This window comes from Homarus americanus, unplaced genomic scaffold (assembly GCF_018991925.1).
Source record: "Homarus americanus isolate GMGI-L3 unplaced genomic scaffold, GMGI_Hamer_2.0 scaffold41086, whole genome shotgun sequence".
Taxonomy (NCBI): Eukaryota; Metazoa; Arthropoda; class Malacostraca; order Decapoda; family Nephropidae; genus Homarus; species Homarus americanus.
Genome location: NW_024748490.1, coordinates 101887 through 123083, shown reverse-complemented (window position 1 = coordinate 123083; position 21197 = coordinate 101887). Strand labels below are relative to the sequence as shown.

The 21197-nt window shown below is 45.5% G+C and overlaps 1 protein-coding gene across 1 annotated transcript in view; it reads left to right on the top strand.

Annotated features, from left to right (window-relative positions):
* Positions 1 to 19400, top strand: part of LOC121880272 (neuromedin-U receptor 2-like) — a 31573-nt gene extending 12173 nt beyond the window's left edge. Inside the window, exons 4-5 of the mRNA XM_042387430.1 lie at positions 10228 to 10493; positions 19395 to 19400. Of these exons, the coding sequence (XP_042243364.1) occupies positions 10228 to 10493; positions 19395 to 19400 (272 nt within the window). The remainder of the gene's footprint in view (positions 1 to 10227; positions 10494 to 19394) is intronic.
* The last annotated feature ends 1797 nt before the right edge of the window (positions 19401 to 21197 follow it).

The following is a 21197-nucleotide window of genomic DNA, read 5'->3' as shown; positions in this document are numbered from 1 at the left end:
TATTTTTTTTTTTTATTATACGGTGACGGACACGAGAGAAGGCGAGAACTATTTGCTATTAGGTTAGGTTAGGTTAGGTTAGGTTAGGTTAGGTAGAGGAGGATAAACTCGCCGTGTTAAAAGATAAAAACTTAAGCTGTTCTAATTATGACCGTCACTTACACACACACACACACACACACAAAATAAAAACACATACGCACACGCGCGTGTACACAAAAACTTTTCCTAGCTGACAGCCAAAAATAACCACACACCCACAATAACACCCACACACCACTAACACCCACACACCCACAATAACACCCACACACCACTAACACCCACACACCACTAACACCCACACACCCACACACCACTAACACCCACACACACCTAACACCCACACCCACACACCACTAACACCCACCCACCACTAACACCCACACACCACTAACACACACCCTAACACCCACACACCCACACACCACTAACACCCACACACACACACACCACTAACACACCCACACCCACACACCCACACACCACTAACACCCACACACCACTAACACACACACCCACACACCACTAACACCCACACACCACTAACACCCCACACACCCACACACACTAACACCCCACACACCACTAACACCCACACACAATGAATTTATAGCTGTGATATGGTAATTCAGTTTGTAGAGTGGATGCCCAGTGTTAATTCTAACTCCCTTCTCAATTATATTACCGCCAGGTTGAGTCACAACAATAGCACTTCCAGCCCTCCCACAGGGTGTTAAGAGATCCATCAGTGTAGATGGTCTGTGTGATATTATCATCAGTCTGTAGAGTGTGTATGTGTTCAGGCTCTCAATTTGGCAGTGTGTTTGAGATAAATGCTTTGTATAATTAATTTTTAGGCGGATACGTCGGTATTGTGATATCGAAGGAACTGTCCGCCAGGGTGGCAGGAAGCTGTTGTGTCTCAACTTTGTACAGGTGGTCTGGTCCAAACATCTTCATATGTGTAGCTGTAGTTTGGATCCATTTAGACTCAACAGTCCCATGGTTCATACATTCTAGCAATTTTAAAACAATGTTATCAGGATCACCACGCAGAAGCCTCAGGGCTATCATGAGGTTGACTTCAATTATTCTATCTTTAACACTGGGTATACTTAGTTCTTTCCTCATATTAAGTACTTTAGTGCTCATGGGACATCCTAGGATAATTCTGAGGGCTTTATTTTGCATTTTCTCGAGCTTGTCAACGCCTTTCCCGTCACGAATGACCAAACTATTAAATTCATTGAAACCACTGTTACTGACAGTCTCATCATCACTGACTCTCTATCTTCACGACTTGCCCTTGGTACCCTCGACTCAGGTTGTCACGCTCTTGTCTCTGAAGCCAGACACAAATATGCGTGCCTTGTTGACCGGGATGTCAAGGTCAAACTGCTGTGGATCCCCTCTCACATAGGCCTCATAAAACATGACAGAGTTGATGCCCTCGCCAAACTCGCGTCTCACAAAGACACCGTTGAATACAATTTGGGTCTGTCAAAAAGAACCATAAAACTGTAATTAGAAAGAACTTATTGATGAGTTTGACGCAAGTAAACAAGTGCAAACAGGCACTAGTCGATCCATAGGTTACCATGATGAGATGTATCAAGTGAAACATGTATATATGGAGCAAGTAACAAGATCACTAGATTACAAGATGTTGTAACCGCTAGATTAAGGTTAGGATATAAGTACCTTTGGCAGTATGTTCCTCAAGCAGATGTAAACAAAACTAAATGTAAAATGTTGGCCATACATATGGCCACACACTTGAACACTAAGTCCTCGACTGTGTGAAGATAGAACCTTTAAGGGACAGGTCCAAGCACACTGTGTGTGAAATGGCACAACACTTCATCTCTAATGGCAAGATAGCCGACATATTAAGATGTATCCACTTTTTGCTTAGTAACTATATCAGTTCTCATGTACAGAACAAAATACGCAATGTGCTTGAATACCTCTCACGTAAATGTGAATAACAAGTGTGAGGCCAGACATACTGCCTCACACGCCTGTACTCCACATTTGTGAATAAGTTACCTTATGTATAGAACTAAACAAATAATGTAAATGAAATACTGTGTAACATTCAGTGCCATAATATCCTGACAACGGGGTTAATTATTATGACCCTTTGTAAACCTACTCTGTAATCTTTGCGCTACCGCTCACAGGATGAGTGAGGGTGCACAGTAAAGTAACGCTGCAAGCGGCAAAATCAAATCAAATCACCCACACACCCTATAACACCTCCAATAAACCCACCACAACACCCTTACACCCATACAAACACACACACCGACAATACCACCCACACAATCACGATAACACCCACACACGCACTATAACACCCACTATAACACCCACACACCCACTATAACACCCACACTCCCACTATAACACCCACACATCCACTATAACACCCACACACCCACTATATCACACACATACTCACTATAACACCCACATACCCACTATAAACACCACACACCCACTATAACACCCACACACCCACAATACACCCACACACCCACTGTAACACCACACCCCACTATAACACCCACACTATAACACCCACAGACCCACTGTAACACCCACATACTCACATAACACCCACACACCCACTATAACACCCACACTCCCACTATAACACCCACACATCACTATAACACGCACACACCCACTATAACACCCACACACCCACTATAACACCTTCGTTATAACACCCACACACACTATAACACCCCTCCCTATAACACCCCACCCCACACCCACACCCACTATAACACCTACAGTCCCACTATAACACCAAACACCCACTAACACCCACACACCACTATAACACCCCACACACACAACACCAACACTCTCACATAACACCCACACCCACTATAACACCCCACACCCCACTATAACACCCACACACTATAACACTATAACAACCACAGACCAACTATACCCACATACTCAATATAACACCCACACACACACTTCACACACTCCACTACACCCACACACCCACTACCTTCAGTCCCACTATAACACCCCACCCACTATAACACCCATCCACTAACACCTACAGTCCCACTATACCAACACACCCACTACAACACCCACACCCACTATAACACCTTCAGTCCCACTATAACACCCACACACCCACTATACCCACACACCCTTACCCACACCTATAACACCCACTATAACACCCACACCCACTACCCACTACAACACCCACACACCCCCTTACCTTCAGTCCCACTATAACACCCACACACCCACTATAACACCCACACACCCACTATAACACACACATCACTATAACACCACAGTCCCACTATAACACCAACACACCCACTACAACACCCACACACCCTATAACACCTTCAGTCCCACTATACCCACACACCACTACCCCACACACCCACTATAACACACACACCCACTACAACACCACACCCACTATATACCTTCAGTCCACTATAACACCCACACCCACTATAACACCCACACCCACTATAACACCTACAGTCCCACTATAACACCAACACACCCACTATAACACCCACACACCCCTATAACACACACACAATAACACCTACACTCTCCTTCTCACCCACACCCTGCATCCACACCCACTATAACACCAACACACACCCACTATCTACCCACACCCCTACCCCACACTCCCCTTCATCACACCCACTCTCCTTCCCACCTCCCCTACCACCACATCCACTATAACACCCACACACCCACTATAACACCCACACACCCACGATAACACACACACACACCACTATAACACCCACACTCCCACTATAAAACCCACACACCACCATAACACCCACACCCATATAACACCCACCCACTATAACACCCACACACCCACTATAACTCACACACATCCACTATAACACCCACACTCCCCACTATAACACCCACCCACTAAAACACCCACACACCCACTATAACACCCACACACCCACAATAACACCTACACCTCACTATAACACCCACACTCCACTACACACCCACAATAACACCCACACACCCACGATAACACCCACAATACACCCACACACCCACATAAGACCCACACTCCACTCCCACATCCACACCTCCTTACCCACACACCCACTATAACACCCACACTCCACTATAACACCCACACATCACTATAACACCCACATACTCACTATAACACCCACACACCCCTAACACCTAGTCACTATAACACCCACACACCCACTATAACACCCACAGTCCCACTATAACACCCACTAAAAACACCCACACCCACTATAACACCCACACCACTATAACACCCACACATCCCACACCCACGATAACACCACAATAACACCCACACACCCACGATAATACCCACACACCCACTATAACACCCACCATCACTATAACACCCATCCCTATAACCCACACATCCTAACACCCACATACTCTATAACACACACCCACTATAACACCTACAGTCACTATAACACACCCACTATAACAACACACCCACTATAACACCCACACCCTACCCACACCCACACACCCACTATAACACCCACACACCCACTATAACACCCACACACCCACACCTAACACCTACATCCCACTTACCCACACATATAACACCCCACTAACACCCACAACCCACTATAACACCCACACACACACACACCACTACTCCCACACACCTTCCCACACCCCACTATAACACACACACTATAACACCCCACACACACACACTATAACCCACTATAACTACATCCCTCTCTCCCACACACCCACTATAACACCCACACACCACTATAACACCCACACACCCACTATAACACCTACAGTCCACTATAACACCTACAATCACAATAACACCTACACTCCCACTATAACACCCACACACCACTATAACACCTACAGTCCCACTATAACACCCACACCCACAATAACACCTACTCCCACTATAACACCCCCACACCCACTATAACACCCACAAACACTATAACCTACAGTCCCTTATAACACCCACAAACCCACTATAACACCCACACACCACTATACCCACACACCACTATAACACCCACACACCCACTATAACACCCACACACCCCTATAACTCCTACAGTCCCACTCACCCACACACCCACTATAACACCCACACACCCACTATAACACCCACTCCCTATAACACCCACACACCCCACTACTAACACCCCTCCCCTATAACACCCACACACACCCACTATAACACCCACACCCTATAACTCCCAATCCCTATAACACCCACACCACTATAACACCCACACACCCACTATAACACCCACACTCCCTTCCCACCCACTATAACACCCACACTCCCACTATAACACCACACACCCCACTATAACACCCACACACCCACTATAACACACCCCCTATACCCACACACCCACTACTGCACCCACACACCACTACCCACACTCACTATAACACCAACACACCCACTAGCACCCACACAAGGTCAAACTGCTGTGGATCCTCTCACATAGGCCTCATAAAACATGACAGAGTTGATGCCTCGCCAAACTCGCGTCTAACAAAGACACCGTTGAATACAATTTGGGTCTGTCAAAGAACCCTTAAAACTGTAATTAGGAAAGAACTTATTGATGAGTTTGACGCAAGTAGACAAGTGCAAACAGGCACTAGTCGATCCATAGGTTACCATGATGAGATGTATCAAGTGAAACATGTATATGGAGCAAGTAACAAGATCACTAGATTACAAGATGTTGTAACCGCTAGATTAGGTTAGGATATAAGTACCTTTGGCAGTATGTTCCTCAAGCAGATGTAAACAAAATAAATGTAAAGTGTGTGGCCATACATATGTCACACACTTGAACACTGTCCTCGACTATTGTTGAAGATAGAACCTTTAGGACAGGTCCAATCACACTGTGTGTGAAATGGCACAATACTTCATCTCTACTGGCAAGATAGCCGACATATTAAGATTGTATCCACTTTTTGCACTTAGTAATTATATCAGTTCTCATGTACAGAACCAAATACGCAATGTGCTTGAATACCTCTCACGTAAATGTGAATAACAAAGTGTGAGGCCAGACATACTGCCTCACACGCCTGTTCTCACGCATTTGTGAATAAGTTACCCTTTATGTATAGAACTAAGCAAATAATGTACTGTGTGAAATGCTGTGTAACATTCAGTGCCATAATATCCTGACAACGGGGGTTAATTATTATGACATGTTGTAGTAAGTGCGGGAACTCTGGAAAGTTTCAAAAGGAGGCTAGATAGATTCATGGATGATAGAGAGTGGTAGTAACTCCTGACAGGAGCTGCCATGCACAGGCAGGCCGGCCTATTGCAGACTCCTTATTTTCTTATGTTCTTATGTTGTAGACTCTACTCTGTAATCCTTTTGTGCTACCGCTGTAACGCCAAATCAAAATTAAAATCAACACACCATAATACCCACACACCCACTATAACACCCACACACCCACTATAACACCCACACACCTACTATAACACCCACACACCCACTATAACACCCACACAATCACTAAAACACATACAATAACATCCATACACCCATAATAAAACCCACACACCCATTATAACACCCACACACTATAGCACCACGATAACACCCACACACCATAACACCCACACACCCACTATAACACCCACACACCCCACTATAACACCCACACCACTATAATGCCCACACACCACAATAAACACACACACCCACTATAACACCCACACACTAACACCCACAATCACTAAAACACATACAATAGCATCCATAATACCCACACACCCATTATAACGCCCACACCCACTATAGCGCCCACACACGATAACACCACCCATAACGCCCACACTATACCCACTATAACGCCCACACACCACTATAATGCCACACACCACAATAACGCCACACCCATATAACGCCACACACCCACTACAACACCCACACGCATTATAACACCCACACACCACTATAGCCCACACAATCACTAAAACACATACAATAACATCCATACACCCATAATAAAACCCACACACACCCATTATAACACCCACACCCCTATAACACCCACACCCATTATAACACCCACACACCCATTATAACACCCACACACCACTATAACACCCACACAATCACTAAAACACATACAATAACGTCCATACACCATAATAAAACCACACACCCATTATAACACCCACACCCACTATAGCACCCACACACCCACTATAACACCCACAATAAAACACATACAATAACGTCCATACACCCATAATAAAACCCACACACCCATTATAACACCCACACCCACTATAACACCCACACACCCATTATAACACCACACACCCATTATAACACCCACACACCCACTAACAACCACACAATCACTAAACACATACAATAACATCCATACACCCATACACAAACCCACACACCCACTATAACACCCACACCCACCATAGCACCCACACACGATAACACCCACACCATAACACCCACACACCCACACTATAACACCCACACACCCACTATAACACCCACACACCCACTATAACACCCACACAATCACTAAAACACATACAATAACATCCATACACCCATAATAAAACCCAACCACCCATTATCACCAAAACCCACTATAACACCCACACACCCATTATAACACCCACACACCCATTATAACACCCACACACCCACTATAACACCCACACAATCACTAAAACACATACAATAACATCCATACACCCATAATATAAAACCCACACACCCACTATAACACCCACACACCCACTATACCCACACACCCACTATAACACCACACACCTACATAACACCCACACACCCACTATAACACCCACACACCATAACACCCACACACCCACATAACACCCACACCATGCACCCACACACACTATAACACCCACACACCCATTATAACACCCACACACCCATTATAACACCCACACACCACTATAACACCCACACACCATAACACCCACACACCCACTATAACACCCACACCCACTATAACACCCACACACCCATTATAACACCCACACACCCACTATAACACCCACACACTCACTAAACACACACAACATCCATACACCCATATAAAACCCACACACCCACTATAACACCCACACACCCACTATAACACCCACACACCCACTATAACACCCACACACCGCCTTATAACACCCACACACCCACTTAACACCCACACACCATAACACCCACACACCTACTAAACACCCACACCATAACACCCACACCCACTATAACACCCACACACCCACTATACCCACACACCCATTATAACACCCACACCCACTCAACACCCACACACCATAACACCCACACCCACTATAACACCCACACACCCACTATAACACCCAACACCCATTATAACACCCACACACCCACTATAACACACACACCCACTATAACACCCACACAATCACTAAACACATACAATAACATCCATACACCCATAATAAAACCCACACACCCATTATAACACCCACACACCCATTATAACACCCACACACCCACTATAACACCCACACAATCACTAAAACACATACAATAACATCCATACAATCTAATAAACCACACCCATTATAACACCCACACACCCATTATAACACCCACACACCCACTATAACACCCACACAATCACTAAAACATACACAACACTCCATACACCCAATAAAACCCACACACCCATTATAACACCCACACACCCATTATAACACCCACACACCCACTATAGCACCCACACACGATAACACCCACACACCATAACACCCACACACACACTATAACACCCACACCCACTATAATACCCACACACCCACAATAACACTCAAACCACTATAACACCCACACACCCACTATAACACCCACACACCCACTATAGCACCCACACACGATAACACCAACACCAAACACCCACACACCCACTATAACACCCACACACCCACTATACACCCACACACCCACACACACCCCACACACCCACTATAACACCCACACACCCACTATAACACCCACACACCCACTATAATACCCACACACCTAATAAAACCCACACACCCCACACACCCACTATAACACCCACACAACCACAATAACACCCACACACCCACACAACACCCACACACCCACTATAAACCCACACACCCACCACAACACCCACACCCCCACTATAACACCCACACACCCAATAACACCCACACACCATAACACCCACACACACCACATAACACCCACACCCCACTATAACACGCACACACCCACAATAACACCCACACACCATAACACCCACTATAACACCCACACACCCACTATAACACCCACACCCCACTATAACACGCACACACCCACATAACACCCACACACCATAACACCCACTATAACACCCACACACCCACTATAACACCCACAACCCACTATAATACCCACACACCAATAATAAAACCCACACACAATACTACTATAACCCACACACCCACAATAACACCCACACACCCACAATAACACCCCACACACCCACTATAAACCCACACACCCACTATAACACCCACACACCCACTATAGCACCCACACACCCACTATAACACCCACACACGATAACACCCACACACCATAACACCCACACCTCCACTATAACACCCACACACCACTATAACACCCACACACCCACTATAACACCCACACCTCCACTATAACACCCACACACCCACTATAACACTCCACACCCACTATAACACCCACACACCATAACACCCACAAACCCACTATAACACCCACACACCATAACACCCACACTCCAATTATAACACCCACACACACCCACTATAACACCCACACACCCACTATAGCACCCACACACGATAACACCCACACACCATAACACCCACACACCCACTATAACACCCACACCCACTATAACACCCACACACCCACTATAACACCCACACACCCATTATAACACCCACACACCATAACATCCACACACCCCACTATAACACCCACACACCCATTATAACACCCACACACCACAATAACACCCACATGCCCACTAACACCCACACGCCCACTAAGCGCCCTCCACCCACAGCACTACCAATAGAGATGTACCAGATGTGGGTGCAGTACCCATGGCCGTGGGGTGACGCCGCCTGCAAGATAAGGGCCATATTACCTGAGACTCTGGCCCACGTGTCCGTCTTAAATATCCTGGCCGTGACGGGAGAGAGGTACGTGGCCATCACGGACCCCGTCTACGCCCGCACCACGCACACCCTCGCCCGTACCGCCCGTGTCCTCCCCGTCATCTGGATAGTGGCGCTGCTGGCGGCTACACCCTGGGGCTACTACCAGCAGGTGAGTTATACTACCAGCAGGTGAGTTATACTACCAGCAGGTGAGTTATACTGCTAGCAGGTGAGTTATACTACCAGCAGGTGAGTCTGTTATACTACCAGCAGGTGAGTTATACTACCAGCAGGTGAGTTATACTACCAGCAGGTGAGTTATATTACCCGTTATACTACCAGCAGGTGAGTTATATTACCTGTTATACTACCAGCAGGTGAGTTATATTACCCGTTATACTACCAGCAGGTGAGTTATACTACCAGCAGGTGAGTTATACTACCAGCAGGTGAGTTATACTACCAGCAGGTGAGTGTTATACTACCAGCAGGTGAGTTATACTACCGTTATACTACAGCAGGTGTATACTACCAGCAGGTGAGTTATACTACCAGCAGGTGAGTTATACTACCGTTATACTACCAGCAGGTGAGGTTATACTACCAGCAGGTGAGTTATACTACCAGCAGGTGAGTCTGTTACATACCAGCAGGTGAGTTATACTACCAGCAGGTGAGTTATCACCAGCAGGTGAGGTATACTACCAGCAGGTGAGTTATACTACCAGCAGGTGAGTTATACTACCAGCAGGTGAGTTATACTACCAGCAGGTGAGTTATACTACCAGCAGGTGAGTTATACTACCAGCAGGTGAGTCTGTTATACTACCAGCAGGTGAGTTATACTACCAGCAGGTGAGTTATACTACCAGCAGGTGAGTATACTACCAGCAGTGAGTTATACTACCAACAGGTGGTTATACACCACAGGTGAGTTTACAGTGAGTTATACTACCAGCAGGTGAGTTATACTACCAGCAGGTGAGTTATACTACCAGCAGGTGAGTCTGTTATACTACCAGCAGGTGAGTTATACTACCAGCAGGTGAGTTATACTACCAACAGGTGAGTTATACTACCAGCAGGTGAGTTATACTACCAGCAGGTGAGTTATACTACCAGCAGTGAGTTATACTACCAGAGGTGAGTTATACTACCAGCAGGTGAGTCTGTTATACTACCAGCAGGTGAGTTATACTACCAGCAGGTGAGTTATACTACCAGCAGTGAGTTATACTACCAGCAGGTGAGTTATACTACCAGCAAGTGAGTTATACTACCAGCAGGTGAGTCTGTTATACTACCAGCAGGTGAGTTATACTACCAGCAAGTGAGTTATACTACCAGCAGGTGAGTTATACTACCAGCAAGGAGTTATACTACCAGCAGGTGAGTCGTTATACTACCAGCAGGTGAGTTATACTACCAGCAAGTGAGTTATACTACCAGCAGTGAGTTATACTACCAGCAAGGAGTTATGCTACCAACAGGTGAGTTATAGTACCAGGAGGTGAGTTATACTACCCGTTATACTACCAACAGGTGAGTTATACTACCAGCAGGTGAGTTATGCTACCAACAGGTGAGTTATAGTACCAGGAGGTGAGTTATACTACCAGCAGGTGAGTTATACTACCAGCAGGTGAGTTATACTACCAGCAGGTGAGTTATACTACCAGCAGGTGAGTTATACTCACCAGCAGGTGAGTTATACTACCAACAGGTGAGTTATACTACTGAGGTGAGTTATACTACCAACAGGCGAGTTATACTACCAGCAGGTGAGTTATACTACCAGAGGTGAGTTATACTACCAACAGGTGAGTTATACTACCAGCAAGTGAGTTATACTACCAGCAGGTGAGTTATACTACCAGCAGGTGAGTTATACTACCAACAGGTGAGTTATACTACCAGCAGGTGAGTTATACTACCAACAGGTGAGTTATACTACCAGCAGGGTGAGGTATACAACCAACAGGTGAGTTATCTACCAACAGGTGAGTTATACTACCAGCAGGTGAGTTATACTACCAGCAGGTGAGTTATACTACCAACAGGTGAGTTATACTACCAGCAGGTGAGTTATACTACCAACAGGTGAGTCTGTTATACTACCAACAGGTGAGTTATACTACCAGCAGGTGAGTTATACTACCAACAGGTGAGTTATACTACCAGCAGGTGAGTTATAGTACCAGGAGGTGAGTTATACTACCAGCAGGTGAGTTATGCTAACAGCAGGTGAGTTATACTACCAACAGGTGAGTTATACCAGCAGGTGAGTTATACTACCACAGGTGAGTTATACTACCCGTTATACTACCAACAGGTGAGTTATACTACCAGTCGATGAGTCTGTTATACTACCAGCAGGTGAGTTATACTACCCGTTATACTACCAACAGGTGAGTTATACTACCAGGAGGTGAGTTATACTACCAGGAGGTGAGTTATACTACCAACAGGTGAGTTATACTACCAGCAGGTGAGTTATGCTACCAACAGGTGAGTTATACTACCAACAGGTGAGTTATACTACCAGCAGGTGAGTTATACTACCAGGGTGAGTTATACTACCAGCAGGTGAGTTATACTACCAGCAGGTGAGTTATACTACCAACAGGTGAGTTATACTACCAGCAAGTGAGTTATACTACCAGCAGGTGAGTTATCTTACCAGCAGGTGAGTTATACTACCAACAGGTGAGTTATACTACCAACAGGTGAGTTATACTACCAGCAGGTGAGTTATACACCAGCAGGTGAGTTATACTACCAACAGGTGAGTTATACTACCAGCAGGTGGGTTATACTACCAACAGGTGAGTTATACTACCAGCAGGTGAGTTATACTACCAGCAGGTGAGTTATACTACCAACAGGTGAGTTATACTACCAGCAGGTGAGTTATACTACCAACAGGTGAGTCTGTTATACTACCAACAGGTGAGTTATACTACCAGCAGGTGAGTTATACTACCAACAGGTGAGTTATACTACCAGCAGGTGAGTTATAGTACCAGGAGGTGAGTTATACTACCAGCAGGTGAGTTATGCTAACAGCAGGTGAGGTTATACTACCAACAGGTGAGTTATACTACCCGTTATACTACCAACAGGTGAGTTATACTACCAGTCGATGAGTCTGTTATACTACCAGCAGGTGAGTTATACTACCCGTTATACTACCAAACAGGTGAGTTTTACCACCAGGAGGTGAGTTATACTACCAGGAGGTGAGTTATACTACCAACAGGTGAGTTATACTACCAGCAGGTGAGATGCTACCAAGGTGAGTTATACTACAGGTGAGTTATACGGGGTGATCGTGGTTATACTACCAGGTGAGTTATACTACCAACAGGTGAGTTATACTACCAGAGGTGAGTTATACTACCAGGGGGGGTTATACTACCAGGGTTTTATACTACCAACAGGTGAGTTATACTACCAGCAGGTGAGTTATACTACCAGGAGGTGAGTTATACTACCAGCAGGTGAGTTATACTACCAGCAGGTGAGTTATACTACCAGGAGGTGAGTTATACTACCAACAGGTGAGTTATACTACCAGCAGGTGAGTTATACTACCAACAGGTGAGTTATACTACCAGTCGATGAGTCTGTTATACTACCAACAAGTGAGTTATACTACCAGCAGGTGAGTTATGCTACCAACAGGTGAGTTATACTACCAGCAGTGAGTTATACTACCAGGAGGTGAGTTATACTACCAGCAAGTGAGTTATACTACCAACAGGTGAGTTATACTACCAGGTGAGTCTGTTATACTACCAAGGAGATACTACCAGGTGAGTATCTACCAACAGGTGAGGTTATACTACCAGCAGGTGAGTTATACTACCAGCAAGTGAGTTACTACCAACAGGTGAGTTATACTACCAGCAGGTGAGTTATACTACCAGCAGGTGAGTTATACTACCAGCAGGTGAGTTATACTACCAGCAGGTGAGTTATACTACCAGCAGGTGAGTTATACTACCAACAGGTGAGTTATATTACCAGCAGGTGAGTATACAGCAGGTGAGTTATACCACAGGGAGTTATACTACCAGCAGGTGAGTTATACTACCAGCAGGTGAGTTATAGTACCAGAGGAGTTATACTACCAACAGGTGAGTTATACTACCAACAGGTGAGTTATACTACCAGCAGGTGAGTTATACTACCAGAGGTGAGTTATACTACCAGAGGTGAGCTGTTATCTACCAGCAGGTGAGGTTATACTACCAGCAGGTGAGTTATACTACCAGCAGGTGAGTTATATTACCAGCAGGTGAGTTATACTACCAGCAGGTGAGTTATACCAACAGGTGAGTTATACTACCAGCAGGTGAGTTATACTACCAGCAGGAGTTGTTTACAGGAGGTGAGTTATACTACCAACAGGTGAGTTATACTACCAGGAGGTGAGGTTATACTACCAGGAGGTGAGTTACTACCAACAGGTGAGTTATACTACCAGGAGGTGAGTTATATTACCAGGAGGTGAGTTATACTACCAGCAGGTGAGTTATACTACCAGCAGGTGAGTTATACTAGCGTTATACTACCAGGAGGTAATCTGTTATACTACCAGGAGGTGAGTCTGTTATACTACCAGGAGGTGAGTCTGTTATACTACCAGGAGGTGAGTCTGTTATACTACCAGGAGGTGAGTCTGTTATACTACCAGGAGGTGAGTCACTACCAGGAGGTAAGTCTGTTATACTACCAGGAGGTGAGTCTGTTATACTACCAGGAGGTGAGTCTGTTATACTACCAGGAGGTGAGTCTGTTATACTACCAGGAGGTGAGTTTATACTACCAGGAGGTGAGTCTGTTATACTACCAGGAGGTGAGTCTGTTATACTACCAGGAGGTGAGTCTGTTATACTACCAGGAGGTGAGTCTGTTATACTACCAGGAGGTGAGTCTGTTATACTACCAGGAGGTGTCTGTTATACTACCAGAGGTGAGTTATACTACCAGGAGGTGAGTCTGTTATACTACCAGGAGGTGAGTCTGTTATACTACCAGGAGGTGAGTCTGTTACTACCAGGAGGTGAGTTATACTACCAGGAGGTGAGTCTGTTATACTACCAGGAGGTGAGTCTGTTATACTACCAGGAGGTGAGTCTGTTATACTACCAGGAGGTGAGGTCTGTTATACTACCAGGAGGTGAGTCTGTTATACTACCAGGAGGTGAGCCACTACCAGGAGGTGAGTCTGTTATACTACCAGGAGGTGAGTCTGTTATACTACCAGGAGGTAAGTCTGTTATACTACCAGGAGGTGAGTTATACTACCAGGAGGTGAGTCGTTATACTACCAGGAGGTGAGTCTGTTATACTACCAGGAGGTGAGTTATACTACCAGGAGGTGAGTCTGTTATACTACCAGGAGGTGAGTCTGTTATACTACCAGGAGGTGAGTCTGTTATACTACCAGGAGGTGAGTCTGTTATACTACCAGGAGGTGAGTCTGTTATACTACCAGGAGGTGAGTCTGTTATACTACCAGGAGGTAAGTCTGTTATACTACCAGGAGGTGAGTCTGTTATACTACCAGGAGGTGAGTCTGTTATACTACCAGGAGGTGAGTCTGTTATACTACCAGGAGGTGACTGTTATACTACCAGGAGGTGAGTCTGTTATACTACCAGGAGTGAGTCTATATACTACCAGGAGGTGAGTCTGTTATACTACCAGAGGTGAGTCTGTTATATTACCAGGAGAGTCTGTTATACTACCAGGAGGTGAGTCTGTTATACTACCAGGAGGTGAGTCTGTTATACTACCAGGAGGTAAGTCTGTTATACTACCAGGAGGTGAGTCTGATACTACCAGAGGTGAGTCTGTTATACTACCAGGAGGTGAGTTATACTACCAGGAGGTGAGTCTGTTATACTACCAGGAGGTGAGTCTGTTATACTACCAGGAGGTGAGTCTGTTATACTACCAGGAGGTGAGTCTGTTATACTACCAGGAGGTAAGTCTGTTATACTACCAGGAGGTGAGTCTGTTATACTACCAGGAGGTGAGGTCTGTTATACTACCAGGAGGTGAGTCTGTTATACTACCAGAGGTGAGTCTGTTATACTACCAGGAGGTGAGTCTGTTATACTACCAGGAGGTGAGTCTGTTATACTACCAGGAGGTGAGTCTGTTATACTACCAGGAGGTGAGTCTGTTATACTACCAGGAGGTGAGTCTGTTATACTACCAGGAGGTGAGTCTGTTATACTACCAGGAGGTGAGTCTGTTATACTACCAGGAGGTGAGTCTGTTATACTACCAGGAGGTAAGTCTGTTATACTACCAGGAGGTAAGTCTGTTATACTACCAGGAGGTGAGTCTGTTATACTACCAGGAGGTGAGTGTTATACTACCAGGAGGTAAGTCTGTTATACTACCAGGAGGTGAGTCTGTTATACTACCAGGAGGTGAGTCTGTTATACTACCAGGAGGTGAGTCTGTTATACTACCAGGAGGTAAGTCTGTTATACTACCAGGAGGTAAGTCTGTTATACTACCAGGAGGTGAGTCTGTTATACTACCAGGAGGTGAGTTATACTACCAGGAGGTGAGTCTGTTATACTACCAGGAGGTGAGTCTGTTATACTACCAGGAGGTGAGTCTGTTATACTACCAGGAGGTGAGTCTATACTACCAGGAGGTGAGTCTGTTATACTACCAGGAGGTAAGTCTGTTATACTACCAGGAGGTGAGTCTGTTACTACCAGGAGGTAAGTCTGTTATACTACCAGGAGGTGAGTTATACTACCAGGAGGTAAGTCTGTTATACTACCAGGAGGTAAGTCTGTTATACTACCAGGAGGTAAGTCTGTTAATACCAGGAGGTAAGTCTGTTATACTACCAGAGGTGAGTCTGTTATACTACCAGGAGGTGAGTCTGTTATACTACCAGGAGGTGAGTCTATACTACCAGGAGGTGAGTTATACTACCAGGAGGTGAGTCTGTTATACTACCAGAGGGTGAGTCTGTTATACTACCAGGAGGTAAGTCTGTTATACTACCAGGAGGTGAGTTATACTACCAGGAGGTAAGTCTGTTATACTACCAGGAGGTAAGTCTGTTATACTACCAGGAGGTAAGTCTGTTATACTACCAGGAGGTGAGTCTGTTATACTACCAGGAGGTGAGTCTGTTACACTACCAGGAGGTAAGTCTGTTATACTACCAGGAGGTGAGTCTGTTATACTACCAGGAGGTGAGTCTGTTATACTACCAGGAGGTGAGTCTGTTATACTACCAGGAGGTGAGTCTGTTATACTACCAGGAGGTGAGTCTGTTATACTACCAGGAGGTAAGTCTGTTATACTACCAGGAGGTGAGTCTGTTATACTACCAGGAGGTGAGTCTGTTATACTACCAGGAGGTGAGTCTGTTATACTACCAGGAGGTGAGTCTGTTATACTACCAGGAGGTGAGTCTGTTATACTACCAGGAGGTGAGTCTGTTATACTACCAGGAGGTGAGTCTGTTATACTACCAGGAGGTGAGTCTGTTATACTACCAGGAGGTGAGTCTGTTATACTACCAGGAGGTGAGTCTGTTATACTACCAGGAGGTGAGTCTGTTATACTACCAGGAGGTGAGTTATACTACCAGGAGGTGAGTCTGTTATACTACCAGGAGGTGAGTCTGTTATACTACCAGGAGGTGAGTCTGTTATACTACCAGGAGGTGAGTTATACTACCAGGAGGTGAGTCTGTTATACTACCAGAGGTGAGTCTGTTATACTACCAGGAGGTGAGTCTGTTATACTACCAGGAGGTGAGTCTGTTATACTACCAGGAGGTGAGTCTGTTATACTACCAGGAGGTGAGTCTGTTATACTACCAGGAGGTGAGTCTGTTACACCAGGAGGTGAGTCTGTTATACTACCAGGAGGTGAGTCTGTTATACTACCAGGAGGTGAGTCTGTTATACTACCAGGAGGTGAGTCTGTTATACTACCAGGAGGTGAGTCTGTTATACTACCAGGAGGTGAGTCTGTTATACTACCAGGAGGTGAGTCTGTTATACTACCAGGAGGTGAGTCTGTATACTACCAGGAGGTGAGTTATACTACCAGGAGGTGAGTCTGTTATACTACCAGGAGGTGAGTCTGTTATACTACCAGGAGGTGAGTCTGTTATACTACCAGGAGGTGAGTCTGTTATACTACCAGGAGGTAAGTCTGTTATACTACCAGGAGGTGAGTCTGTTATACTACCAGGAGGTGAGTCTGTTATACTACCAGGAGGTGAGTCTGTTATACTACCAGGAGGTGAGTCTGTTATACTACCAGGAGGTGAGTCTGTTATACTACCAGGAGGTGAGTCTGTTATACTACCAGGAGGTAAGTCTGTTATACTACCAGGAGGAGTCTGTTATACTACCAGGAGGTGAGTCTGTGGTACTACCAGGAGGTGAGTCTGTTATACTACCAGGGTGATCTATACTACCAGGAGGTGAGTCTGTTATACTACCAGGAGGTGAGTCTGTTATACTACCAGGAGGTAAGTCTGTTATACTACCAGGAGGTGAGTCTGTTATACTACCAGGAGGAGTCTGTTAGTACTACCAGGAGGTGAGTCTGTTATACTACCAGGAGGTGAGTCTGTTATACTACCAGGAGGTGAGTCTGTTATACTACCAGGAGGTGAGTCTGTTATACTACCAGGAGGTGAGTCTGTTATACTACCAGGAGGTGAGTTATACTACCAGGAGGTGAGTCTGTTATACTACCAGGAGGTAGTCTGTTATACTACCAGGAGGTGAGTCTGTTATACTACCAGGAGGTGAGTCTGTTACACTACCAGGAGGTGAGTCTGTTATACTACCAGGAGGTGAGTCTGTTATACTACCAGGAGGTGAGTCTGTTATACTACCAGGGGTGAGTCTGTTACACTACCAGGAGGGTCTGTTACAGGAGGTGAGTCTGTTATACTACCAGGAGGTGAGTCTGTTATACTACCAGGAGGTGAGTCTGTTATACTACCTGTCATCACTGGTACTCACACAGCGTAACACTACGGTCTATCTGTGTTACTCAGGCCTAGACCATCAACGAACATGCCAATTAGTGTCGAATATCCCTTGTATAACATATCTACACACAGTTACTGCTGCCTTGCTTACTTACTTACTTGCTTACTTACTTACTTACTTGCCTTGCCTTGCTTACATCTGTGCAGCCTATTTATTGTACTTACTTCCTTGTTGTGTATGTGTTGTATGTATTGTATGTACTTGTTGTGTGTGTGTGTGTGTGTGTGTGTGTGTGTGTGTATTGTATGTGTGTGTGTGTGTGTGTGTGTTGTATGTATTGTTGTGTGTATGTGTGTGTGTGTTGTGTGTGTGTGTGGCCTATGTGTGTGTGTGTGTGTGTGTGTGTGTGTGTGTGTGTGTGTGTGTGTATGTGTATGTGTGTGTATGTATGTATGTGTATGTATTTGCTTGCTTGCCTTGTATGCTTGTAGCCTTGTTTTGCTTGTATACCTTGTATGTGTGTATGTGTATGCTTGTTCTTGTGTGTGTGTATGTGTTTGTGTATGTATGTTGTGTATGTGTGTGTGTGTGTGTGTGTGTGTGTGTGTGTGTGTATTGTGTGTTGTGGCCTTGGCCTGTGTTGTGTTGTGTGTTGCCTTGCCGTGCATGCATGCGTGCGTACATGCACATGTGTGTACATACATTCATACATACATACATACATTCATACATACATACATACATACATACATACATACATACTTACATACATACATACATACATACATTCATACATACATACATACATACATACATACATACATACATACATACATACATACATACTTACATTCATACATACATACATACATACATACATACATACATACTCTTTATTTTCGTTATTCATTCTCATCTTCATTGATACATATGGTTTACTCATCCTACACTCGTGCTATGTATATCCTGTAATTCTGTCATACACCCTGTCTATTCATCTTCTCCATCCTGCCTTCTCAGCCTACTACAGTCCATCCTGCCTCCTCAGTGTACAGTCCATCCTGCCTCCTCAGTGTACAGTCCATCCTGCCTCCTCAGTGTACAGTCCATCCTGCCTCCTTAGTGTACAGTCCATCCTGCCTCCTCAGTGTACAGTCCATCCTGCCTCCTCAGTGTACAGTCCATCCTGCCTCCTCAGTGTACAGTCCATCCTGCCTCCTCAGTGTACAGTCCATCCTGCCTCCTTAGTGTACAGTCCATCCTGCCTCCTCAGTGTACAGTCCATCCTGCCTCCTCAGTGTACAGTCCATCCTGCCCCCTCCCGAGGTGTACAGTTCATCCTGCCTCCTCCAGTGTACAGTCCATCCTGCCCCCTCAGTGTACAGGTCCATCTCCCCTCAATGTACAGAGTCCATCCTGCCTCCTCAGTGCCACAGTCCATCCTGCCTCCCCTCAGTGTACAGTCCATCCTGCCTCCTCAGTGCCTGATCCAACCTGCCTCCTCGAGGTGCCACAGTCCATCCTACCCCCCTCAATGTACAGTCCAGCCCTGCCCCCTCAGTGTACAGTCCATCCTACCCCCCCTCCAATGTACAGTCCATCCTGCCTCCTCAGTGTACAGTCCATCCTGCCTCCTCAGTGTACAGTCCATCCTGCCTCCTCAGTGTACAGTCCATCCTGCCTCCTCAGTGTACAGTCCATCCTGCCTCCTCAGTGTACAGTCCATCCTGCCCCCTCAGTGTACAGTCCATCCTGCCTCCTCAGTGTACAGTACATCCTGCCTTTTCAGCCTACAGCCCATCCTACATCCTGCCCACAGAAGTCAATTACACACACCGTCTCTCTTTCATTTCCGCCAGACACCCAAC